Raw genomic sequence first — 27305 nt, forward strand, 5'->3', positions numbered from 1 at the left:
GCACGTGTTGGATGTTTTATCGCAAGTATAAGCAATATTATATTACATACCCGGTTTATAAACAATATAAACAGCGGTATTTTATCAAGCAATATTGTATTACATACCCTAACGCGTCGGGACATGTTTTCGCAAACAAAATAGCTCTCCCCGGTACACCCCCCTCACCCCCAATATAAGTAATTATAGATTTTTTCCGTTCGACGTATCCTTACAAAATAACTCTCGCGGTACTCCCCCACCCCCCTCACCCCCAATATAAGTAATTCTAGATTTTTTCCGTTGGACGTATCCTTATCTCTCTCTCTCATTGAATTACGCGTCGCGCGAATTTATAAACAATATAAACAAATGGCGCCCCCCCCCAGAATCTTCCACGATTTTTTCTCGGAAGGAATGCAATGCATATTAGCGCCGATGTTTGGCTGCTTTGCGCCCTTGCTTCCTCCGCTCACAAAGATAAGAAAGGACGAAATATATATAAGGAGGATTGAAGCGCATCAAATCATAGTACGTGATTTGAACGCCCATTGACACGTGCAAGTGCTCCGTAGAAAATTGTGACGTAGTGTTTTAAAAGTGTGAAAAAGACAGGAAGAAAACATCGAGGAGACTGAACGCGACCTGGTGGAACAGTCCCGCCAAATTGCCACCTTGGGCGAGTATTTTGCATGGCTGCAGCGTTGCGAGGAATTTATCGAACAGCTCGAAGAACGCAGTCGTGTCAAGCGTCCGCGACTCTCGATCGGAAGTAGACAATCTCTGGTGGCTAAAATCGCGCGACTCGAAGGTGCAAAGACTCGATTGCAGAGACGATTTATACCCAGTGGTGGTGGTGATTACAGCGGCGACAATAACGCGGAAAGACTCGTTTGGCGAGAGATCGATACCGCGTTCGATAGCCGTATTCTGACCGGTGCTGTGATTAACGCAAACCATATCGAACCTCGTCAATTTCTCGAGGATGCCCAAGACATCGTGCTCGAGCAAGTGCAAGACGTTATAAAAAGACACAACAGTGTAAAAGTGAATACAATATTCAACGGTGAATTTGTGTCGGGTGATAAACGCGCGAATAAAAGTATCAATACGAGAAACTGTGAACTCTTTCGCACATCCGATTTACACGAGTGGTACGAGCGCCGCGTTATCGAGCCCACTCTAGCATCGTTGGAAGAATTTCAGAAACGTGATAGTGGCTGGGCACTGTCGCGAATACAGAATTTGACTGTTAATGTAAATAAATATAATCCTATGCGCGCGGGATGTCACATTAAATTGCCGCGGGAGATTACGACGAAGAGAGCGGTGGTTAACGTGCAATCTAAAGACAATGCGTGTTTCGTGTGGGCAGTGGTCGCCGCTCTATATCCCGCAGAAAGGAAGGCGGAACGGGAATCATCGTACCCACATTGCGCGACAGTGCTGAATCTCCGGGACATTGAGTTTCCAGTCTCTGTGAATCAAATTAAAAAATTTGAACTTGCAAACAATATCTCGATCAACGTGTACAGCATCGAGAAAGAGAACAGCATTGTCCCGATACGTCTTTCGGAGCAGAAGCGAGATAAGCACGTCAACTTGTTGTACGTGGAAGACGGCAACAACGTCGGGCATTTCGCATGGATCAAAAATCTATCGCGACTTGTCAGTTAACAGTTGAGCAAACACAAGAATCAAAAATATATCTGTGATCGGTACGTATAATTTAAATAATTTATGTAATTATAAAATATAATGCATTGCATAAATCTTTAATTTAAATATTTTTTACAGATGTTTACACTACTTTAGTTCGAACGATAAGTCACATACGGTCGACTGTAGAGAGATGAACGACTGCGCTATCCGATTGCCGAGCGATAAAGACAAGTGGCTCGAGTTCAACAACTACAACAGGAAAGAGCGGCTTCCATTCATCGTATACGCCGACTTGGAATGCGTTTTGACCAAGATGGAGGAAGAACAGCAAAATTTGTACCAACACCATCGGGTATTTATTATAGCGTATTATGTGCATTGTTCGTACGACGACTCGTTATCCGTTTATAATTCTCGTCGTAGCGCCGATTGCGTTTTGTGGTTCACCGAAGAACTTAAAAATTTAGCAATTCGCGTTAAGACTATTTTAAGGAAGGAGACTCGTGTAAAATAAAATTTTCGAGCAATTTTTTTTTATTGCTTAAAAAATTCATTTATTGAAGAATGTTATTCCCGACGTTTTAAACCCCAAATGAAGCCCTAAAAGTCCCTGAAGAGTCATCAAAGTGATGTGCTCCAAACGGTGCCGAGAGCAGATACACGAGCGTGAACGCTTTACGTTTCGATTTCTTGGCCAAATAAGCTTGCTGGTTTGCTATTTGAACAATAGATGGCATTACTATCGATGGTAAGCAATAGTTTTTGCCTGTGTAACGGTAGTTTTCAAAATAATAACGTCCCTAAACTGCGGTTGGAAAATTGTTGAAATTTCTGCCTACTTGGCCGGAGGCATGTTCAACGACGGATATAAATTCATACTTCAAATTATGAATGACCTCGAACTGCAAATTGGTCTCCAGTGCAAACAATTCGCTGAAACATACGATCACGACCGTATGCAGAGACAAGATCGACGGAGCCGAAGCAGGACAAAAGAGGCCAGGACTGCTCGAAAAGAGGAAAGAGCAGCAGAACTTGATGAATTTCTAGAAGAAGAAGGCTTACTATACGGCCCTGGTATCGCAGACTAAGCTTTGGTAATTATAAGTCTCTCGGAATACTACTTCTCTATACCGAAAACTTTAAACGCGTTTTTCTCAAAACGTAAATTTTTGCGCGCCGTGCAATGTAATTCAAAAAGTAATCGGCCGATTAATTTCAAATTTTGTACAGATATTCATTAACTTATTGGCCATCGGATGAACCTAAAATTAAATTAAAATTGTAATAATAAATATTGTTTTTTTGCAATTTGTTTATAGAAAAAAAGGTAATTTTTCTTCAAAATGGTCCTGAATTTTTAATTTTTTTTTTGCTAAAAATAGGTTCATCCGATGCGGAAAAACGTATTTTAATGAAAAAACTTTCGTTCGTTGATTTCAGTCAATCACAAGGACCTGGACGTTGCACGGTGCAAAAAGTAGGAGTCAACTTCGAACAGCTGCAGCGCCGCCATTTTGATTTTTTTCAACAATAAAAAAATTTTTTCAAATACATTTTATCATCAATATTATAATGCGCTTTATTGCAATTGAATAAACTTTCTCATTTTTTAGTAAAAAATTCTTGAAAATACAGTTATTTACACGAGTCTCCCCCCTTAACGACAAATGTCCCCATGGTAGATTTAACGTCCGAAGAGTGGGAAAAATTTCACAGCGCAACGCATTGTCATATATGTGAAAAACCGTTTACGCAAGAAGACGATACACGTGTACGCGATCATTGTCATTTGACAGGGCGATATAGGGGTCCCGCGCACTCAAATTGCAATCTAAATTACAAAGAATCTTTTTGCATTCCCATAGTCTTTCACAATTTATCCGGTTACGACGCGCATTTCATTATCAAGGATATAGCCACAGCGTTCGAAGGGGAAATCGAATTACTTCCGATAACCAAGGAAAAATATATTTCGTTTACGAAAAATGTTGACCTTAAGGAAGACAAAAAAAAATCATGGGAAAATCATGTAAAATTACGCTTCATTGATTCATACAAATTTCTTACGGCAAGTCTCGACAAATTGGCATCTTATCTAGACAAAGACAAACTCAAAATTTTAAAATCAGAATTTCAAAATTTATCTGCAGAAAATTTCAGTTTATTAACACGGAAAGGCGTCTTCCGTACGAATACGTCGACTCTGTGGACAGGTTGCATGATACGTGTTTACCACCGCGCGAATCGTTTTACAGTTCTTTGACCGGTGAAACTATATCCGAGAGCGATTACGCACACGCCGAGAACATCTGGACGCGATTCTCCATTCGAACGCTAGGCGAATATAGCGATTTGTATCTCAAAATCGACGTCTTGTTATTAGCAGATATTTTTGAAAACTTTCGCGATAGTTGCATCAAAAGCTACGAACTCGACCCCGCGTATTATTATACTTCCCGGATACACGTGGGATGCCATGTTGAAGAATACCAAGATTACGTTCGAATTGCTTACCGACATCGACATGGTCATGTTTATCGAACGCGGTATACGCGGTGGTCTGAGTCAGTGTTCCAACAGATACGCGCGTGCTAATAACAAGTACATGGAGTCGTACGATCTATCGAAATCATCGTCGTACTTAATGTATTTTGACGTTAATAATTTGTACGGATGGGCAATGTGTCAACCGTTGCCTTACGCCGATTTTCGATGGGTCGATGACGTGTCGAATTTTGACGCATCGTCTATCGCGCTAGATTCGCCTACAGGTTATATCCTCGAGGCAGATCTCGAGTACCCGCAACATCTTCACGATATGCACACTGACCTACCGTTTTGCCCGACACGCGACAAGCCTCCCGGCAAGCGGCAAGACAAGCTTCTGGCAACGCTATACGATAAGAAGCGTTACGTGATACACTACCGCAACCTACAGCAATGTACGCGACACGCGTTACAAAAATACATCGCGTATTGCAATTTACGCAATCTCCGTGGCTTCGCAGTTATATCGAATTAAATACACAGTTTAGAACACTCGCGAAAAACGATTTTGAAAAAAATTTATACAAATTAATGAACAATGCGGTATTTGGCAAAACGATGGAAAATGTGCGTAATCGCGTCGATGTAAAATTATTGACAAAGTGGGACGGACGGTACGGTGCAGAAGCGATGATCGCGAAACTAAATTTCCATAGTCGAAGCGTTTTTTCGGAAAATTTAATCGCCGTAGAATTGCGCAAATTGGAAGTAAAATTTTGTAAACCAATCTACGTCGGTATGTGCATACTCGACATATCGAAAGTGTGTCTGTACGAATTTCATCACGAGTACATGTCTCCCCTGTATCGCGACAAATGTAAGATCATGTACACCGACACAGATAGTCGAATATATCACGTCGAGTGCGTCGATGTGTACGAGAACATGAAGCGCGATATCGCTAGATTCGACACGAGCGATTATGCCGCGGACAATGCGTACGGTATACCGCTCGTGAATAAAAAAGTGCCGGGCTTGATGAAGGATGAAAATAACGGTGCGATAATGACCGAATTCGTCGGGTTTAGAGCAAAAATGTACGCGTCACGAGTCGATGGTATGAAAGACACAAAAAAGGCAAAAGGCGTCAAAAGTAAGCGCGTAATATAACGTTCGACGATTATACGCGGTGTTTGCACGATGAGATCGAAATGACGCGACAACAGTCCTGTAAGATCTAAATTGCACGAAGTGTATACCGTCCGCGAGACGAAAATTGCTCTGAGCCCGTACGATGACAAGCGGTATATCGTACCCGAAACCACCGATACGCTACCGTGGGGACATTATAGGATAACTTTATAAAATATAAAATTTATTTAACCGTGTACATTTTTGTATCATAGCGCTTGCGAGAGAGAGATTACTATACTTATTCTATCTAAGCGCGAGAGAGAAAGAGATAGCGCGAAAGAACAATGACGCATGCCGAAGATATCGCGAGACTTATGATTAACGCGCGAGAGAGAGAGCGCAGCGAAGATATTGCGAGACTTACAACTAGCGCACGAGAAAGAGATGCCAAAGGATGGGAGCGCAAGGAAAGGCGTATAAATAAATGTTTCTTTTTACAATTAAAAATATAAATTTATTAAAAATGTGTGTTAATAAATACATTTGTGTATGTGTGTGTGTGTGTGTGTATTATACTATTAAAAGAAATATTAATAAAGATTTTTGTATTTTTATATTTCATATATTTTTATGTAATGCATATCTTCCACATTTATATTTCATATATATATATATATATATATATATATATATACATATATATTCTTATGTAATGCATATCTTACACATTTATATTAAGAATAAATACATATATAATACTATTGTAAGAAATATTAATAAAGATTTTATGTATATTTTCATTTTTCAAATATTATGTTGTACACATATTTTTTCTTGAAAATAAAAAATAAACACTGTATGATTAATTAAATCACATTGTCCTTATATATCCAAGAGTTGTGCGAATTGTCAAATCCCAGCCATTTCACGTAAACCTCGTCATCCCTCCTGCGCAGTACTTTCTCCACGAGATACACGTCCGGATAATTCGCGCGATGCAACTCGTGCTCGTAGAACGCTCCGGCGATAGATTTTTTGCGATAATCCTCAAGTAGATAGCTTACGATTAGTATGCTGCACTTTTACAATTTTAAACACCTCGGTTGTCCAATTTGGCGTGTAACCTTTCTCGAAAATTGTCTTGTACTTGCTAACGCGTATCGAGTCACCTACTTTGAATTTCGCCGGACCCGCGATATTTACACGGTTGTACACCGTAGTCAAGAATCTTTCAGCGATTGTGGGTAACGTCGACGGGTCGCATACCGATCGTTCGATGCTTGCGCGCGTTGTAATCCGATACGAGTCGCGGCAACGCGTTGATCCACTTATAAGATCCGTTCAGCGTAAACATCTTCCACATGTCGTTTTTCAGTGTGCGATTGAATCGCTCAACGATCGATGCCTTCAATACCGAATGTGTAGAATAATGATTGATGTTATGTTTTCGCATGAGCCGTTGCACGTCGGCGTTATAAAATTCCTTCCCTTTATCGGTCTGTATGTTTTTCGGACACCTCTTGCTATCTCGAATTATCTCGGCGATAGCGTCAGCTGTCTCGCTTCCACCTTTACTCTTGAGTGGTACGGCACACGCGTGCTTGCTCAACACATCGATGACAGTGAATATGTAGTGGTAACCTCTGTTGAAACGAAAGTACGGACGCATCTCGACGATGTCATCTTGCCACAGGTTATCGTATCCCCGCACTATGACGTGTCTTCGGGGAAAATTTTTTCTCGCCGGTGCGTGCAGTTCGTTCACCAACTGCCGTTTCTCTAAACTATGTTATTTCTTCGCTTCCTCGGTTATTCCCGATCGCCGATCCATCGTTGACGTTCGATAGTCGTTCGATAAACGCTCCTGGCATGTTCGTAGCCGTTCGTTGGCGTTCGATAGTCGTTCGATAGACGTTCCTGGCACGTTCGTAGTCGTTCGTTGGCGTTCGATAGTCGTTCGATAGACGTTCCTGGCCCGTTCATTGGCGTTCGACAGACGTTCGATAGAGGTTCCTGGCCCGTTCGTTGGCGTTCGATAGACGTTCCTTACACGTTTGATAGTCGTTCACTGCCGTTCTTCACCCGTTTGTTGCCGTCCTTGACCCTGTTGGTAGTCGCTTCTAAGTAGTCCGTAGCCTCGTTCACAGTCGTTTCTGACCCGTTCGTAGCCTCGTTGGCAATCGTTTCTGACCCGTTCATAGCCGTTTCGGAGTTGTATGCCGCCTCGTATGTAGCCGTTCCTGACGTGTTCATAGCCTTGTTCGCAGCCGTTCCTGAGGTGTTCGTAGCCTCATTCGCAGCTGTTCTTGAATTGTTTGTAGCCTCGTTCGCAGCCGTGTCCTCTTCGATCACTGCCACTCATTGTAGTTTGATAGCCGTTCGATAACCGTTTGTAGTCGTTCGATAACCCTTCGTAGATGTTCGATAAGCCTTTGTAGATGTTCAATAATTGTACAATAGGCGCTCCTAAGCCGTTCACTACAGCTCACTACAGGTTGATAGCCGTTTCTGAATTAGTGTTAATCGCACGCCGAAGCTCGTTTATCGCAGTCTGCAAAGCTCGCATATCCTTCTCGAACGCAGTCAGCTTCTCGTCTGATTCTTTCTGTTGATTCTTCAACGTTTTAACGCATTGTTCCACGTACAGTTTGTTGACTACATCGGTATCGGCCTCAGGTTGCGCTACACGGCGAATCTTGCGCGACCTCGCGTCATAGTTCGTAGCGACGCGACACAGAGCGTTTTGACGCAAGTAACTCGTCACCAATTTACCCCAATGATCGCTTGTGTCGATCGCATCATTTCTCCGTTCGAATAATCCAAATTTGTTGATAGGCATTTTTTTCGATGCGAGTGATATCGATCGACTGATTAGTTTTGTCGAGACACCGTTTAATTTATAATAAGGCCGACTTCGCGAAATTCCTCTACGATCGACAGGATCTCGTTGTCGTGAGCGTTGTGGCCAGCTCGGTGCGAAGCGTCGAGCAATCGTAGCCGATCCACTAGCTCGTTGGGGTCGTCCCAGGGCACGTAATCGATCTTATTGTCGGTTAGCGTCATCGCGCGAAGCATGAATACTCCCGTTCCGGATTTATTCTTTTTCGATTTGATTGACATCAGCGGTGCGATTATTTGTTTATACTTGTATCCCTTGTTGCTATTTAATCGACCTTGCGCATCATATTTGCGTTTATGCGCACTCGTCGCCATTAATATGCTCTTATATTTTTGCATATCGTCCTCAGTGTATATGACGTCATCGGGAATTCTCTTGAAGATCAACTCGTATAATCCAGGTGTACCGATATACCTCACTTTGTCAATGATTATAGAGTCATCTCTATGAATGTCGAATCGTTTGTTACCGAGACGCATTTCATTCTCGTTGAAATAGACACCGTACACGTGATCTCGTTTTTTTCGTCGCCACTAAGGAGACCGCTCATGTACTTTTGTCCCAGTGGTCCCAAGTGCTCTCGTAACACTTCTTGACCTTCCGACGTTTGTAACATATTTCGAACAGATGTTTCGAGCGGGTTGCCCGTGGTTTCGAAAACATTTTCGATTGCGAGTAATTCGGGTATCGTTGGTTGTGCGATTCTCGTTGTCGCTGACGGTGTAGAGGTTATCGGCGGTTCATCCAGTAAAGCATCCGATAGATCGGATGTACGTGGCGTCGATAAACGATTCGCCTTCAATCGTTTCCTCTTTTTCGGTGTCGCATCCTCCTCCTCTTCCTCCTTGTACCGCTTAATGGGTAACGTTTTAATCTTCGCGTCAGCGTTATTCTCCGGCTCGTTTTTCACCGCGATTGAGCTAGAGTTGTCGGCGATCTTTTGTAGTGACTCGATTATAGGCCCAAAATGGATCTTGACCGCGATATCGTCGTCGATCTTACCGGTCTTTAAAGCGCGATGTTTCTTGCTGATCGATTCGCTCGTTTTCTCAATCTGCCTCGCAACCTTTTCACGCTCGCGAATATTATCGCTTCCAGCCATGTCGACAGAGTGTCGAGCGTTTCACTCCTCTCGACGGAATGTCGGCAGCGACTAATTGTTTTGCGATATCGCGAACACGTTAAATCCTTTTCTGTATCGCCCGTTCGTAAGCGAGCTGTCCTTATCTATCATTAGGAATCCATAATTTTGCTGCCAACAAGTACAACATAATTCACTGAAATCCTCGTACGACATGTTGGTATTTACATGATCGTTGTACACGTGTTTCAAGTTGGTACCGTCCTGTTTAAACAAGATCAGCAGGTTCGCGTTGTCGCGTATTAGATGTTTTGGTATTCTCGCGTACGTCTGACAGAAATAGAAGCAGTCGACGTTCGAGTGACGACCCATTGAGAAGTACTCTCTTATCGTATCTTGCTTGTCGCACGCCACGTCATCGAAGACGAAAATCGAGTTTGGACGTGCCTCGCTTGGTGGAATGACGTCATTGTTATTGGAGAACGTAAAGTAGTCGATTTCGTCGATCGACGTCAACAAATTTTCCAGATATTGATATTTCGGCTGTTGCAGCGACTTCGAATACACGTACACGTTCTCGAAACGTACACCATGCGGACTTTCTAGTAGACTTATCAGAACGTTGGTTTTACCACAATTCGAGGGGCCTCAAACGATCGCGCGTATAGCAGTCGGTAGCATCGTACCGTGTCTGCGCATCTCCGCGTTGTCCCCCATTGATCGTAATCTGTCATCGCAATTCGTCACGCGTATCGTCAAAGGTTGTCGTACGAACCGCATGTTTTCTCTTTCGAATTAATTTTACGAATGATCACGAGGGGGGAGACCTATTTACAGAGGTGTCTCGACTCGAAACCGCTCAGTATCAAAAATGTTTCTCCTGTCGGATAAAAGAGACATTTTCCGGCTTACCGTCGAACAACTGCAGTATATCCCAAAAATTGTTTTACTGCAAAATTTTGGTGATTACGTGGAACGATTGTGGGACAAGCTTCCAGAATACGTAAAGGCTGATTCGGAGGTTCAACAATATCGTTCGTGCATGCGAAATTACAATCAGCCGTGGCAGCGAATGCATCGACGGTCCGCCACCGTTAATAAAAGATTGCGACGAATGTCAGCGAGAATTGTAAGAGGTAGCGGTCTCTTAAATCGTGCGATAAACGCGCTTCCGATCGAATTCCATATTCCCGGCTATCAGTTTTGCGGTCCAGGCACGCGGTTGCAGAAGCGATTAGCCAGAGGCGATCGAGGTATCAATCCATTGGACGCGGCGTGTCGTGAACATATAGCGATATAGCATACTCTCGGAGCAACGATCTCACCGAGAGACACGCGGCGGATAGGATATTCGCCGAGAAAGCGCGAAATCGCATCTGTGCGAGAGATTCGACTCTCGGTGAGAGGGCCGCCGCCACAGCTGTCTGGGCAGCGATGAAAGCCAAGACGAAGCTCGGTATGGGTCTGAAGAGGACGAAGACGAAGACGAAAAAAACGGCGAAGAAACGGATACTTCCGGTAGCGAAATGCGGCGGCGTGTTGCCGATTCTACCAATGTTGGGTGCGCTCGGATCCCTGATCGGCGAGTGTAGCGAAGGCGGTGAACGACGGAAAAGCCGCGCAACGTCACTTGCAAGAGATGCTACGTCACAATCGCGCCATGGAAGGTCGCGGATTATATCTCGCTCCTTACAAACACGGACGAGGAGTTTCAACGAGAAGAAAAAAAAAACGTCAAAGAGACGCTAAAAATCGCAGGGTGCAACTACCAATGTACAATTGCTACAACTGGCAAAACGTGTGCACATTCCATATTTTAGAGGTATTTTCATGCGCAACTCTTTACCGATCGGTGGTATATATCAAAACGAGAGCGGCATCGTAAATTTGGATAGCGTCGAAGGACCTGGTACTCATTGGGTAGCGTACGCAAAGAGGGGAGATCGTGTCGTATATTTCGACAGTTTCGGCAATCTTCGACCACCGAATGAATTGGTGCGATATTTCGGACGAAACGTAACGAAGATACAGTACAATCACACACCTTTTCAAACTTACGATCAGAGCATCTGCGGACAATTGTGCTTGCAGTTTCTTCGAACGGTCGATGCGTGCGAATTTAAAGACGGATATTGCGCTATTTAATTCAGTATTCGTTAAACAGTTTTGCCGACATGTCTATGACATTCACGTTGACAGGGAAGAGTAGCGTTCTCGCGGCAAACTTCTTTCCCGCCATAGATTTGGGCGACGATGCATACGAGCTCGGTCTAACGGATTTTGAGACTTATCACACGATACCGAATGTGAATTCCTCGAATAATAAATTTTACTTTGGCAAAGACGACGCGGAAATTACGATTCCCGAGGGATCCTACGAGTTGCGAGATATACATGCATTTTTGAAACATGCAATTTCACGGAAACATCGCGATAAGAAACACATTGACGACGGTGACTATGAAGATGGAGAATATCCGATAGTGCTCCGCGCTAATTACAATACGATGAGGAGCGAGATCAAATGCGCATACAGAATAAACTTTAGCAAACCCAACAACATTGGATCGTTGCTAGGATTCTCGAATCGTATTCTCGAGCCGCGAAAATGGTACGAATCGAACATGCCGATTAACATTATCAACGTGAATATTGTCCGCGTAGAGTGTAACGTGACCGCGGGCGCGTACAACAACGGCAAACTCGTTCATACGATACATGAATTTTCACCGAGGGTACCGCCGGGATATAAGATATCGGAAACGCCGGCGCAAATCATTTACCTGCCGATCATCGCGCGGAGCATTACGGATTTAACGGTACGCGTTGTCGACCAGAACGGACGATTGCTCGATTTTCGAGGAGAAGAGATCACCGTAAGATTGCACGTACGACGGTTATGGCGATAACGTACATATGCGACGTGAGATGCTCGTGTTGAACGGATCGAATGACGTGAGAGATAACGCAATCTTTACGAGGCCAGCGACAACAACAACAACGTCGACGTTCGCTAATATCCAATCATCTAAGAAAAAGAAACTCAGTGCATCGAATGTTGCATTTTTACAATCTTTGGGATTCGCGGTGCGAAACAACTGAACGATGACCGACATCCTCAACATCGGTGACGCGCCAATCTTCGACGATTGTATCGTCAAGATCGAGACTCACACGTACAACTCGTTCGCCAATACAACGTTCGGATACAGTGACGAGTTAAGAATACCCATACAACAACAGGATCTGTATACGTTGCCGTATGAGAGTTTCCTATACATCGAGGGACAACTAACGAAAACCAAACCAGATGAAGGAAGTGATGTGATACTGGGAAATAATTGCGTCGCATTCATGTTCGATAACATTCGATACGAACTGGATGGCGTTGAGATTGATCGCAATAGAAACGTAGGAATAACTACTACGCTCAAAAACTATGTAACGGTATCATCCGATAGAAGCGTGATTATGAGGAACGCCGGCTGGGATGCGTCGACCAATGCGAATGGACACTTCAATTTTTGCGTACCGCTCTACATGTTATTGGGATTTTGCGAGGATTACAAACGCGTGGTGATTAACGCTCGTCACGAATCGATCTTAATACGATCGCGCAACGACAACAATTGTCTGCTTGGAGATTCGACGCTGGAGCCTGCGATCAACATATTCAAGATACAATGGCGAATGCCACACGTGCTGTTGAGCGAGATCGAAAAACTGTCGATGCTGCGTGCTCTGGAAAGCGGACGATATCTCAGCATGGGTTTTTGCTCGTGGGATCTGTACGAGTATCCGCTATTGCAGCGTACAACCAAGCATTCGTGGACCATTAAGACCGCGACTCAGCTGGAGAAACCACGCTACGTTGTCTTCGCTCTGCAAACAGGCCGGAAGAATGTTATGTCTGAGGATACGAGTCGATTCGACAACTGCAAATTGATCAACGTGAAACTCTATCTGAATGTCTCGGAATGTTATCCGTACGACGATATGAATCTGGATTTCGATAAAAACAGATGGTCCATTCTGTACGACACGTACACGCGCTTCTGCAAGAACTATTACGGATACGAGTATCTCGAGCCGAGTCTCACCGTCTCGATGTTTCTACGTAACGGTCCGTTCGTGATTATCGATTGTTTTCGACAAAACGAATCGGTCAAGAGCGCAACCGTGGATGTGAGATTGGAATTCGAGTGTAAGGAGAACGTGCCGACGAATACCACTGCGTACTGTCTCATCACACACGATCGCGTGATCCAGTACAATCCGTTGACCAACGTTGTACGCAAAATCACCTAAGTGTTCGCGACACAAGAGAGAGGGGAAGAGGAGCAGGATATAAATCAAAGTGTTGCGAGGCGTTGGTTTTAGAGTGTCGTCATTCCTCTCGACGAGAGATCTCGTCATGTCCGTACCAACGTTTGTGGATCTACAAGGATTTATCGTTGGGAAAAATTTTGTCGTGAAGGAAGCTACGGTTCTGAGAAAGGGATATGTTCTCTCGCATTACTTTTTCGCAAGTCCCGTACCGTGGAGCGTGCTTACAAAATCTGAGCGATGTCAAGTCTCATGGGTGATTAGAAATCATCATGGATTACAATGGGAAGACGGAAACGTTCCGTATGGCTTGGCTCAGCGTGTAATTACAACAGCTATCGTTCGTACGATACACGAAGAAGAAGAAGAAGAAGAAGAATCGTCTGTCGTGTACGTTAAAGGACTTGAAAAGCGAAAATGGCTGGCCGATATACTAGACGATGCGGGAAACGGCTATATTATTGAAACCTTGGATGCAGATTACGAAGATATTGATTCTCTAAATAAATTAGATATTACCAATATTATGCGATGTGGAAAACATGTTAAGAATTGCGCATTACAAAATGTATTCAAAATATTTAACTGGTGGTCGCAACGCCAGAAAGAATTGCAAGAAAAATAAAATATGTAAACATTAATGTGTGTTATCTCTTATTTCCCCACCCTAATCCTTTCCTTGCGTTTCTAAGAATTCTTTTGTCCGAGCGTCGTCTCCCCCTTCTCTTAAATTTCAGAGCGTTAGAAGCATTGATCCCCCACCACATTATACTTTTGGAAGATGAGCGTCACGTATACTCGGTTAATTCCTATACGATCAGTGTCGCGTTAACCGTTCGTGGTTCACTTTTCATAACTCCTCAGAGAAATGTACTACGTCGAAAGAAGCAGCAGCAGCAGCAGCAGCGGCGTCGGAAGGCGCGTGAATAATTACGTGCCGCGTCGTGATAAAACTCCATCGTTTGAGAACAAATGTGACGAGTAAGTTTCGTTTAACATTTTTTCTATTTTTCTATTTTTACAAATTGTATTATTACTATTATTTAATTTTAATTTTTCCCGTAGCATTTCATTGGAGCGTCGTGCGGTTCGTATATTAGGTAGACGATACGCATTGACAGCTACGGAATTCAAATTCCTCGAAATTGGTATCAACGTAGGTCCGCCGAGTTACGTGGAGATTGTCATAGGAGATCATCGGGGAAAGGAACTGATATTATCTCTCGAAACGTGGAAGGGACTCTACGAGCAACGTCATAATATTCTAAATCTCCTTCGGAACGGCTCTCAAGACATCTACAGTTTTATAAGTGTTGGACCGCTAACAATGAGAGTTCGTACGATTAACGACGCTAAACTCATAAGTCTCGAATCTTCAGATGTACGCATGATGATGATCGAATCGACGTTACATCGTATGTTCGATCTCGATGGTTGCATAGATATAACTTTTGATCGATTGGTTAGAGTGACCGAGACAGTCGATGTCAAATTTACGCAATTCTCCAATATCGCGTCCACTGTAACGGATCCTAAAGAAGTATCAAATATAATACACGCTAGCGACACCTTCAACAAGCATCAACTCGTCGATTGCGAGCTGGCAGCTTTAGCTTTTAATTCTTAATATGTAAGACAAAAATTATATTTGTATACTAAATATAAGCAGAATAAATAGTTATAAGTCTATATTATGGTGTACTTTCTTTGCGTTTGGCGCGCTCTCCTGTCCCAGCTTTCATGCATAGCTCCTTGCGAGAGAGTTATCATGAGAGAGCAAACACTAGGAAAGAAAGAGACAGCGCGAAGGAGTGATACGGCGCACGCGACAGAAGAGATAGCGCGGCGCGGCGAGAGAAGAGATAGCGCGGTGCGGCGAGGGAGAGGTGCACGCGGCGAGAGATACGGCGCGGCGAGAGAGAGGCGCACGCGGCAAGAGCGTGGCGAGAGATATAGCGCAATGAAAATATTTTTGATAATTTAATATAATTTTTTTGTTTAATAGTTTTTTTATAGTTTAGTAATAAATGGAGCAAAGGAAAGAGAGAGAGAGGAATTTTGAAAATAAATAAGATTTTTTTATATTAATACTTTTTTAATAAAAATAAAATGTGTATTATACAAAGTGTGTGTGTGTGTGTGTGTGTGTAAAAGATAATGTAAGAAAAATTTAAAAGAATTTAAAATATAAAAATATAAATGAATAGGAGGGTAACGACAACGGCGATGTGGTGGTGTCGATGAGAGGCGATGGTGGGGCGGCTGGGTGGTGGAAGAGAGGTGACGGCGCGGGGTGATGGTCGGTGACTCCTTCTGCACATAAAAAATTTATTAATTATTTTAATAATTTGAAAATGAATACCTATACATGCGACCTACCTCCAATTAATGATCAGCATCCGTATCAGAATCAGAATCAGAATCAGAATCAGAATCATAACCGATGGTATATTCTAGATATAGCAACCAATGGATATGTTGATGGATTCCTTGCATCCTTTTAGAACACGCTTGTCGATTCCCGCCTGGCAAACAGCAATCTTCGCAAATGGCTGCCTCTAGTCTATTCCTCTCTGTAATCCGTATATAAGATTGTAAATTGGAGGTCGCGGTTGGAGAATTTCCTACACCATGTTCGCGATTTCTCAAATATTGCAACACCGAAGACATGTTCATTGATTTTTTTAGTTACCATTTTTACAACACTTGCTGAATTTTCACATTCATAAATGTCCACTGTGCCAGCACAATCTTTGAAAGTTTATTGAACGCAAATAGGACACAGACTGCACGAAACTATTTGAGACACTGAGGCTTTGCATTTGCAGCATCTTTCTCCTAATAGGAAAACGTATCGCTGAGTCTCATGTTTACGCATAGCACGAGCACGTGAAAACAAGTCTGCTACTCGTAGAAAACATGCTGTGCAAAATTTTAGGAGAAGGGGAGATAACGCTCAGACAAAAATTCTTAGAAACGCAAGGAAAGGTCTAGGAAGGGGAAATAAGAGATAAAACATATTAATATTTACATATTTTATTTTCTTGCAATTCTTTCTGGCGTTGCGACCACCAGTTAAATATTTTAAATACATTTTGTAATGCGCAAATCTTAACATATTTTCCACATCGCATACTATTGGTAATATCTAATTTATTTAAAGAATCAATATCTTCATAGTCTGCATCCAAGGTTTCAATAATATAGCCGTTTCCCACATCGCCTAGTATATCGGTCAGCCATTTTCGCTTTTCAAGTCCTTTAACATACACGACAGATGATTCTTCTTCTTCTTCTTTTTCGTGTATCGTACCAACGACAGCTGTTGTAATTACACGCTGAGCCAAGCCATACGGAACGTTTCCGTCTTCCCATTGTAATCTATGATGATTTCTAATCACCCATGAAACTTGACGTTGGTCAGATTTTGTAAGCACGCTCCACGGTACAGGACTTGCGAAAAAATAATGTGAGAGAACATATCCCTTTCTCAGGATTGCCGCTTCCTTCACGAATAATAGTTTGCCGATGGTAAATCCTTGCAGATCCACAAACGTTGGCACGGACATGACGAGATCTCTCTCTCTCTTTCTCTCTTCGATACATCAGTCGAGAGGAATGACAAACTCTAAAATCATCTCGCAGCACTTTGATTTATATCCTGCTCCTCCTCCCCTCTCTTGTATCGATGTTATCGCTTAGGTGATTTTGCGTACAACGTTGGTCAACGGATTGTACTGGATCACGCGATCGTGTATGATGAGACAGTACGCAGTGGTATTCATCGGCACGTTCTCCTTACATTCGAATTCCAATCTCACATCCACGGTTGCGGTCTTGACCGATTCGTTTTGTCGAGAACAATCGATAATCACGAACGGACCATTAAGTAGAAATGTCGAGACGGTGAGACTTGGTTCGAGATACTCGTATCCGTAATAGTTCTTGCAGAAGCGCGTGTACGTGTCGTACAGAATGGACCATCTGTTTTTATCGAAATCCAGATTCATATCGTCGTACGGATAACATTCCGAGTTCAGATAGAGTTTCACGTTAATCAATTTGCAGTCGTCGAATCGCCTCGTATCCTCAGACATGATATTTTTCCGGCTTGTCTGCAGAGCGAAGAAAACGTATCGTGGTTTCTCCAACTGAGTCGCGGTCTTACGAATGCTTGGTTGTACGCTGCAATAGCGGAAACTCGTACAGATCCCACGAGCGAAAACCCATGCTGAGATATCGTCCGCTTTCCAGAGCACGCAGCATCGACAGCTTTTCGATCTCGCTTAACAGCACGTGTGGCATTCGCCATTGTATCTTGAATATGTTGATCACAGGCTCCAATGTCGAATCTCCAAACAGACAATTGTTGTCGTTGCGCGATCGTATTAAGATCAATTCGTGACGAGCGTTAATCACCACGCGTTTGTAATCCTCGCAAAATCCCAATAACATGTAGAGCGGTACGCAAAAATTGAAGTGTCCATTCGCATGGGTCGTCGGATCCCAGCCGGCGTTCCTCATAATCACGTTTCTATCGGATGATACTGTTCCATAGTGTTTGAGCGTAGTAGTTATTCCTACGTTTTTATTGCGATCAGTCTCAACGCCATCGAGTTCGTATCGAATCTTATCGAACATGAATGCGACGCAATTATTTCCCAGTATCACATCACTTCCTTCAGCTGGTTTGGTTTTCGTTAGTTGTCCCTCGATGTATAGGAAACTCTCATACGGCAATGTATACAGATCCTGTTGTTGTATGGGTATTCTTATCTCGTCACTGTGTCCGAACGTTGTATTGGCAAACGGGTTGTACGCGTGAGTCTCAATCTTAACGATACGATCGTCAAAGATTGGTTCGTCACCGATGTTGAGAATATCGGTCATCGTTCAGCTGTTTCGCACATCGAATCCCAAAGATCGTAAAAACGCAACGTTCGATGCACTGAGTTTATTTTTCTTGGATGATTCGATATTAGCGAACATCGACGTTGTTGTTGTTGTGTTGTTGTCGCTGACCTCGTAAAGATTGTGTTATCTCTCACGTCCTTCGATCCGTTCAACACGAGCATCTCATACGTCGCATACGTACGTTATCGTCGTAGCCGTCGTACGTGCAATCTTATGGTGATCTCTTCTCCTCGAAAATCAAGCAATCGTACGTTCTGATCGACAACGCGTAACGTTAAATCCGTAATGCTCCGCGCGATGATCGGTAGGTAAATGATCTGCACAGGCGTTTCCGATATTTTATATGCCGGTGGTACTCTCGGTGAAAATTCATGTATAGTATGAACGAATTTGCCGTTGTTGTACGTGCCCGCGGTCACGTTACACTCTATACGGATAATATTCACGTTGATAATGTTAATCGGCATGTTCGATTCGTACCATTTTCGCGGCTCGAGAATACGATTCGAGAATCCTAGCAGCGATCCAATGTTGTTGGACTTGCTAAAGTTTATTCTGTAGGCGCATTTGATCTCGCTCCTCATCGTATTGTAATTAGCGCGGAGCACTATCGGATATTCTCCATCTTCATAGTCAATGTGTTTCTTATCACGGCGTATCCGTAAAATTGCATGTTTCAAAAATTCATGTATATTTTGCAACTCATACGATCCCTCGGGAATCGTAATTTCCGCGTCGTCTTTGCCAAAGTAAAATTTATTATTCGAGGAATTCACATTCGGTATCGTGTGATAAGTCTCAAAATCCGTTAGACCAAGCTCGTATTCATCGTCGCTCAAATCTACGGTGGGAAAGAAGTTCGCCGCGAGAACGCTACTCTTCCCTGTCAGCGTGAATGTCATAGACATGTCGGCAAAACTGTTTAACGAATACTGAATTAAATAGCGCAATATCTGTCTTTAAATTCGCATGCATCGACCGTTCGAAGAAACTGCAAGCACAATTGTCCGCAGATGCTCTGATCGTAAGTTTGAACAGGTGTGTAATTGTACTGTATCTTCGTTACGTTTCGTCCGAAATATCGCACCAATTCATTCGGTGGTCGAAGATTGCCGAAACTGTCGAAATATACGACACGATCTCCCCTCTTTGCGTACGCTACCCAATGAGTACCAGGTCCTTCGACGCTATCCAAATTTACGATGCCGCTCTCGTTTTGATATATACCACCGATCGGTAAAGAGCTGCGCATGAAAATACCTCTAAAATATGGAATGCGCACACGTTTTGCCAGTTGTAGCAATTGTACATTGGTAGTTGCACCCTGCGATTTTTAGCGTCTCTTTGACGTTTTTTTTTTCTTCTCGTTGAAACTCCTCGTCCGTATTTGTAAGGAGCGAGATATAATCCGCGACCTTCCATGGCGCGATTGTGACGTAGCATCTCTTGCAAGTGACGTTGCGCGGCTTTTCCGTCGTTCACCGCCTTCGCTACACTCGCCGATCAGGGATCCGAGCGCACCCAACATTGGTAGAATCGGCAACACGCCGCCGCATTTCGCTACCGGAAGTATCCGTTTCTTCGCCGTTTTTTTCGTCTTCGTCTTCGTCCTCTTCAGACCCATACCGAGCTTCGTCTTGGCTTTCATCGCTGCCCAGACAGCTGTGGCGGCGGCCCTCTCACCGAGAGTCGAATCTCTCGCACAGATGCGATTTCGCGCTTTCTCGGCGAATATCCTATCCGTCGCGTGTCTCTCGGTGAGATCGTTGCTCCGAGAATATGCTATATCGTGTTCACGACACGCCGCGTCCAATGGGTTGATACCTCGATCGCCTCTGACTAATCACTTTTCCAACTGTGTGCCTGGCCCGCAAAACTGATAGCCGGGAATATGGAATTCGATCGGAAGTGTGTTTATCGCGTGATTTAATAGGCCTCTACCTATTTTCGTTGACATTCGCTGCAATTCTTTATCAACGGCGCCGGACCGTCGATATGCGTTTCCTGCCACGGCTGATTGTAGTGTTCGTAACAGCGACGATACGTCTGAACCTCCGGATCCGCCTTTATGTGTCCCGGAAGTTTGTCCCACACGTAGTGGACGTGATCACCGCACATTCGCAACAGAACTGCTTTTGACACAAATTGTAGTTGTTCGACGCTCAAATCGCGAACATTTTTTCTCTACTGAGCGACTCGTGATTTCGCGCACCTATAAATAGGCAGGCGTTCGATCCAATCAGCAGTGTCGAAAAATGAGATTCGTACGACAACTTTTGACGATATGCGTGACAAATTGCGATGACAGATTACGATTAATGGGGGACAACGCGGAGATGCGCAGGCACGGTACGATGCTACCGACTACTATACGCGCGATCGTTTGCGGTCCCTCGAATTGTGGTAAAACCAACGTTCTGATAAGTCTACTGGAAAGTCCGCACGGTGTACGTTTCGAGAACGTGTACGTGCACTCGAAGTCGCTGCAACAGCCGAAATATCGATATCTGGAGAATTTGTTGACATCGATCGATGAAATCGGCTACTTTACGTTCTCCAATAACAGTGACGTCATTCCACCGAGCGAGGCACGTCCAAACTCGATTGTCGTCTTCGATGACGTGGCGTGCGACAAGCAAAATACGATAAGAGAGTACTTCTCAATGGGTCGTCATTCGAACGTCGACTGCTTCTATCTCTGTCAGACGTACGCGCGAATACCAAAACATCCTATACGCGACAACGCGAACCTGCTGATCTTGTTTAAACAGGACGGTACCAACTTAAAACATGTGTACAACGATCACGTGAATACCGACATGTCGTACGAGGATTTCAGTGAATTATGTCGTACTTGTTTGCAACAAAAATATGGATTCCTAGTGATAGATAAGGACAGCTCATTTACGAACGGGCGATACAGAAAAGGATTTAACGTGTTCGCGATACCGCAAAACGATTAGTCTCTGCCGACACTCTGTCGACATGGTTGAAAGCGATAATATTCGCGAGCGTGAAAAGATTGCGAGGGAGATTGAGAAAACGAGCGAATCGATCCGCAAGAAACATCGCGCTTTGAAGACCGGTAAGATCGACGACGATATCGCGGTCAAGACCCATTTTAGGCCTATTATCGAGCCACTAAAAAATTGTCGACAACTCTAGCTTAATCGCGGTGAAAAACGAGCCGGAGAGTAACGCTGACGCTATAATTAAAACGTTACCTATCAAGCGGTACAAGGAGGAAGAGGAGGAGGAGGAGGAGGAGGAGGATACGACACCGAAAAAGAGACAACGATTGAAGGCGAATCGTTTATCGACACCGCGTACATCGGATGAACCGCTGATAACCTCTACACCGTCGCGACAACGAGAATCGTACAACCCACGATACCCGAATCACTCGCAATCGAAAAGTTTTCGAAACCACGGGCAACCCGCTCGAATCACCATCTGTTCGAAACATGTTACAAACGTTGGAAGGTTAAAAAATGTTACGAGAGCACTTCGGGCCACTGGCACAAAAGTACATGAGCGCTCTCCTTAGTGGCGACGAAAAAAACCAGATCGATCACGTGTACGGTGTCTATTTCGACAAGAATGAAATGTGGCTCGGTAACAAACGATTCGACATCGGCGGAGATGACTCTATAATCATAGACAAAGTGAGGTACATTGGTACACCTGGATTATACGAGTTGATCTTCAAGAGAATTCCCGATGATGACATATACACTGAGGACGATATGCAAAAATATAAGAGCATATTAATGGCGACGAGTGCGCATAAACGCCAATATGATGCGCAAAGTCAATTAAAGAGCAACAGGGGATACAAGTATAAACAAATAATTGCACCGTTGATGTCGATCGAATCGAAAAAGAAAAAATGCGGTACGGGAGTATTAATGCCTCGCGCGATGACGCTAACCGACAATGAGATCGATTACGTGCACTGGGACGATCCCAACGAACTAGTGGATCGTCTACGATTGCTCGACGCTTCGCGCCGAGCTGGTCACAACGCTCACGACAACGAGATCCTGTCGATCATCGATGAACTTCGCGAAGTTGGTCTTATTATAAATTAAACGGTGTCTCGACAAAACTGGTCAGTCGATCGACGTCACTCGCATCGAGAGAAAAATGCCCATCAACAAATTTGGATTATTCGAACAGAGAAATGAAGCAATTAGAACAAGCGATCATTGGGGTAAATCGGTGACAAGTTACTTGCGTCAAAACGCTCTGTGTCGCGTCGCTACTTACTATGACGCGAGGTCGCGCAAGATTCGCCGTATAGCGCAACCTGAGGCTGATACCGATTCAGTCAACAAACTGTACATGGAACAATGCGTTAAAACGTTGAAGACTCAGCAGAAAGAATCAGACGAGAAGCTGACTGCGTTCGAAAAGGACGTGCGAGCTTTGCAGACTGCGATAAACGAGCTTCAGCGTGCGATTAACACTAATTCAGAAACAGCTACGAACGGCTAAGGAGCGGCTATTGTACAATTATTAAACATCTACAAAGGCTTATCGAACGAAGGGTTATCGAACGGCTATCGAATTATAATGAGTGGCAGTGATCGAAGAGGAAACGGCTGCGTACGAGGCTACGAACAATTCAAGAACAGCTGCGAACGAGGCTATGAACACCTCAGGAAAGGCTGCGAACAAGGCTATGAACACGTCAGGAACGGCTACATACGAGGCGGCATACAACTCTGGAACGGCTACGAACGGGTCAGAAACGATTGCCAACGAGGCTGCAAACGGGTCAGAAACGACTGTGAACGAGGCTACGGACTACTTAGAAGCGACTACCAACAGGGCCAATTACGGCAACAAACGGCTGCGAACAGCTATCGAACGGCTATCGAACGGCAACGAACGGGGCAGGAACGGCTAACGAGCGGGGCAGGAACGGTAACGAACGGCTATCGAACGGGTCAGAAACGGCTACGAACGGCTAAGGAACGGTAACGAACGGCTATCGAACGGGGCAGGAACGGCTATCGAACGGCTATTGAAAAACGACAAACGACAGTGAACGGCTCAGAAACGGCTAAAGAGCGACAACGAATGATAAAACGGACGGTGATACTCGGGGCACACATCGTTTGATCGACGAATCGAAACAACGATGGATCGGCGATCGGGAATAACCGAGGAAGCGAAGAAACAACATAGTTTAGAGAAATGGCAGTTGGTGAACGAATTGCACGCGCCGGCGAGAAAAAATTTTCCCCGAAAACATGTCATAGTGCGGGGATACGATGACCTGTGGCAAGCTGACATCATCGAGATGCGTCCGTACTCTCGTTTCAGCAGAGGTTACCACTACATACTCACTGTCATCGATGTGTTGAGCAAGCACGCGTGGACCGTACCACTCAAGAGTAAAGGCGGAAGCGAGACAGCTGACGCTATCGCTGAGATAATTCGAAATAGCAAAAGATGTCCGAAAAACTTACAGACTGATATGGGGAAGGAATTTTATAACGCTGACGTGCAACGGCTCATGCGGAAACATGACATCAATCACTATTCTACATATTCGGTATTGAAGGCATCGATCGTTGAGCGATTCAATTGCACGCTGAAAAACGACATGTGGAAGATGTTTACGCTGAACGGATTTTACAAGTAGATCAGCGCGTTGCCGCGACTCGTATCGGATTACAACGCGCGCAAGCATCGAACGATCGGTATGCGACCCGTCGACTTTACCCCCGCGATCGCTGAAAGACTACGGTGTACAACCGTGTAAATATCGCGGGTCCGGCAAAATTCAAAGTAGGTGACTCGGTACGCGTTAGCAAGTATAAGACAATTTTCGAGAAAGGTTACACGCCAAATTGGACAACCGAAATGTTTAAAATTGTAAAAGTACAGCATATTAATCCCGTAAGCTATCTACTGGAGGATTATCGCAAAAAATCTATCGCTGGAGCGTTCTACGAGCACGAGTTGCATCGCGCGAATTATCCGGACGTGTATCTCGTGGAGAAAGTACTGCGTAGGAGGGGTGACGAGGTTTACGTGAAGTGGTTGGGATTTGACAATTCGCACAATTCTTGGATACATAAAGACAATGTGATTTAATTCATACAGTGTTTATTTTTAATTTTCTGGAAAAATATGTGTATAACATATATATAATATTTGAAAAACGAAAATATACATAAAAATCCTTATCAATATTCCTTGCGATAGTACATGTATTTTTAATATAAGATGAGATATGCATTACATAAAAATATATGAAATATAAAAAATACCAAAAAATCTTTATTACTATTTCTTTTAATAGTATATTGTATCACACACACACACACACACACACACACACACACACACACATTTCTACATTTTACAGTTTACATTTTACATTTTACATTTAATATTTGAAAAATGAAAATATACATAAAAATCCTTATCAATATTCCTTTCGATAGTACATCTATGAGATATGCATTACATAAAAATATATGAAATATAAAAAATCTTTATTAATATTTCTTTTAATAGTATATTGTATCACACACACACACACACACACACACACACACACACACACACACACACACACACACACACACACACACATTTTACATTTTACATTACATATTACAATGGTATCCTATAATGTCCCCATGGCAATGTATCGGTGGTTTCGGGTACGATATACCGCTTATCGTCGTACGGACTCAGAGCAATTTTTGTCTCGCGGATCGTGCATACTTGGTGCAGTTTAGATCGTATACACGATTGCTGGCGCGTCATTTCAATTTCTTCTTTCAAACACTGTGTGTAATCATCAAACGTTATTGTTCTCGCGACAACGTTGCTCTTGACGCCTTTAACTTTCTTCGTATCCTTTTTCCTATCGACTCGTAACGCGTACATCTTTGCTCTAAGCCCGACAAATTTGATCATTATCGCGCCATTATTTTCATCCTTCATTAGAGTCGGTACCTTGTAACGGGCGGTTTTTCGTGTACCGCGGAAACGCAATTATATGGATAGCCGTCGGATCCAGGTAGCGGAATCAATAATTCGGTAACGCGGAAATGTGTGTGCAATAAGTCTTTATTGTTTCCTGTGTGAATGTACAAATGTGTTGTGTATGCGCGTGTATATGTGCGTGTATAAATGTATATGTACAGATGCGTTGTGTGTGTATGAATGTGTATGCGCGTGTATAAATGTATATGTACAGATGTGTCGAGTGTGTGTGTGTATAAATGTATCAATTATTTCCGGGCGCGATGCACTCGCCCGTTTCCCGGTATCGGCGCGTTATCGCTTTCTTGCGACTCGTCGGGCGTGTTTTTGTCGCGGTTTTTATGCACGGTTCGTATTTTATGCAGCGCTCAGCTGTTCGGCTTTAATTCGGTCGGCTTTAATCTTATTTGATATTCGGATCGTCTCTTAATAATTCCCATATGGATTGCGGGTTTTTGGAAGGCGTCGCGACGCTAGCGAGCGTCGGAGGCGGATCTCGTTCCACCTCGTGAAGGCGCGATGCCTGATAAGGATCTTGGTTCGGAGGCGATTTCACAGGCGCTGATATCGATCGGCGGAGGCAGCGTTCTCACTACCTTCTGGCCTTGTTATTCTCGCAAGGATTTCTCTGAGCTGCTTTGCTTGCCTTCTGACTAGCTTGGCGCTTGAGAGGATCGCAAGGATCTGTCTGGTTGTGCCGTCGAGAGCCCGTTTTATACTCGGTTAATTACCCGCGCCGGCGTATTCGGTAATTACCCCCACCGAGCGGCGGTAAAAATCGGAGCGGTTCGGGTCCGCCCGGGAGAGTTCGGGGTGCCGAACGCGGGTTCTCAGCCGCCGGTAACGGCTCCCGACGGTAGTCTCTCAATAGTTGAGAGTCCCTGCCCGGTTGTTCTCTAAACGTTAAAAAATGGGCGCACTGCGCCTCTGCCATTGCCCGACCGATGTTCGTCGGGCGGCAGCTTCCGGCCGGTGTTCGTCGGGAAACGATGCATTCGGGGGTACATCGTTACATCACCCCCCCGCTAAATAACGTCTGAATTTGAGGCGTAGCCGGATCTTCGGGCCTATCTAATGCGCCGGTGGTAGCGCAGTTTGCCGTCGCGGCTAAACCACAGGATCCACTGCCCGTCTGCGGTGCGTGGGCGGTATCGACGCGATACGTGGACCGCGAAGTGCGGGACCTCGAACACCAGGCCCGGTTGGACCTGGACGCGAATCGGCGGTGCGGGAATCGGGCCCATCGGCATCAGCAGCTCTGGCTCTGGTTCTGCTGGTGTTGCTGCCAGCCGATTCTCTCGGGCCGGTGGCGGCGGTCGGCGCTCGTAGGGCTTCGGTTGACGGTGTCTCGGCGGCGGCGGAGGCGGTGTCGCCAGGATAGCGGCCTTCCTGGCATTCTCTCGGTCGGACCGCTGGATCACGGTCCCGACCCGTGGCGGCCGGGGCTTCTCCGCGGGCTGCCCCGTTGGTTCCGCTGGTACGGTTTCTTCCTCGGCCAAGTAGGCGTCGATTGCGGCTACGATGTCGTCCGGTTCGCTCGACATTTCGTTGCTTTGTGAGCATGATCTCGGTTGTTTAGCGATTATTCGGCCTCGTCATCGCTGTCGGTGGGGATGAGGTCGTCTTCTCCCGGATTGTGTTTGTTTTGAGTCGTTGCCTTGAGGTCTTGAATATGTACGTGTCGAATCCATTTTCCCCGCTTGCTCCTCAGGTTGACAATTACGGGGGACACGTATTTCTTCACCTCGAATGGTCCACCGTATTTCGGCGCTAGTTTAGCATTGAAAGCGTCGGCTTTCTTTGACAGGG

At 44.4% G+C, this 27305-nt stretch overlaps 2 protein-coding genes and 1 pseudogene across 3 annotated transcripts in view; all 3 read left to right on the forward strand.

The window, feature by feature from the left end:
* Nucleotides 1–27305, forward strand: part of LOC145968090 (uncharacterized) — a 117347-nt gene that overhangs the window by 62988 nt on the left and 27054 nt on the right. The window lies entirely within an intron of this gene.
* On the forward strand, nucleotides 598–4219 carry LOC145968091 (uncharacterized; annotated as a pseudogene). The gene is made up of 4 exons (XR_014437662.1): nucleotides 598–1697; nucleotides 1828–1993; nucleotides 2562–2738; nucleotides 3085–4219. The product of XR_014437662.1 is annotated as an uncharacterized LOC145968091 (transcript).
* Nucleotides 14353–15198, forward strand: LOC145969067 (uncharacterized). The gene is made up of 2 exons (XM_083094927.1): nucleotides 14353–14372; nucleotides 14637–15198. Exons 1-2 carry the CDS (start codon nucleotides 14353–14355, stop codon nucleotides 15196–15198), a joined length of 582 nt encoding a protein of 193 aa, XP_082951053.1.

The sequence above is a fragment of the Camponotus vicinus genome, unplaced genomic scaffold (genome assembly GCF_025532165.1).
Source record: "Camponotus vicinus isolate PSW18456_S1 unplaced genomic scaffold, iyCamVici1.0 SCAF_3, whole genome shotgun sequence".
NCBI classification, from domain to species: Eukaryota; Metazoa; Arthropoda; class Insecta; order Hymenoptera; family Formicidae; genus Camponotus; species Camponotus vicinus.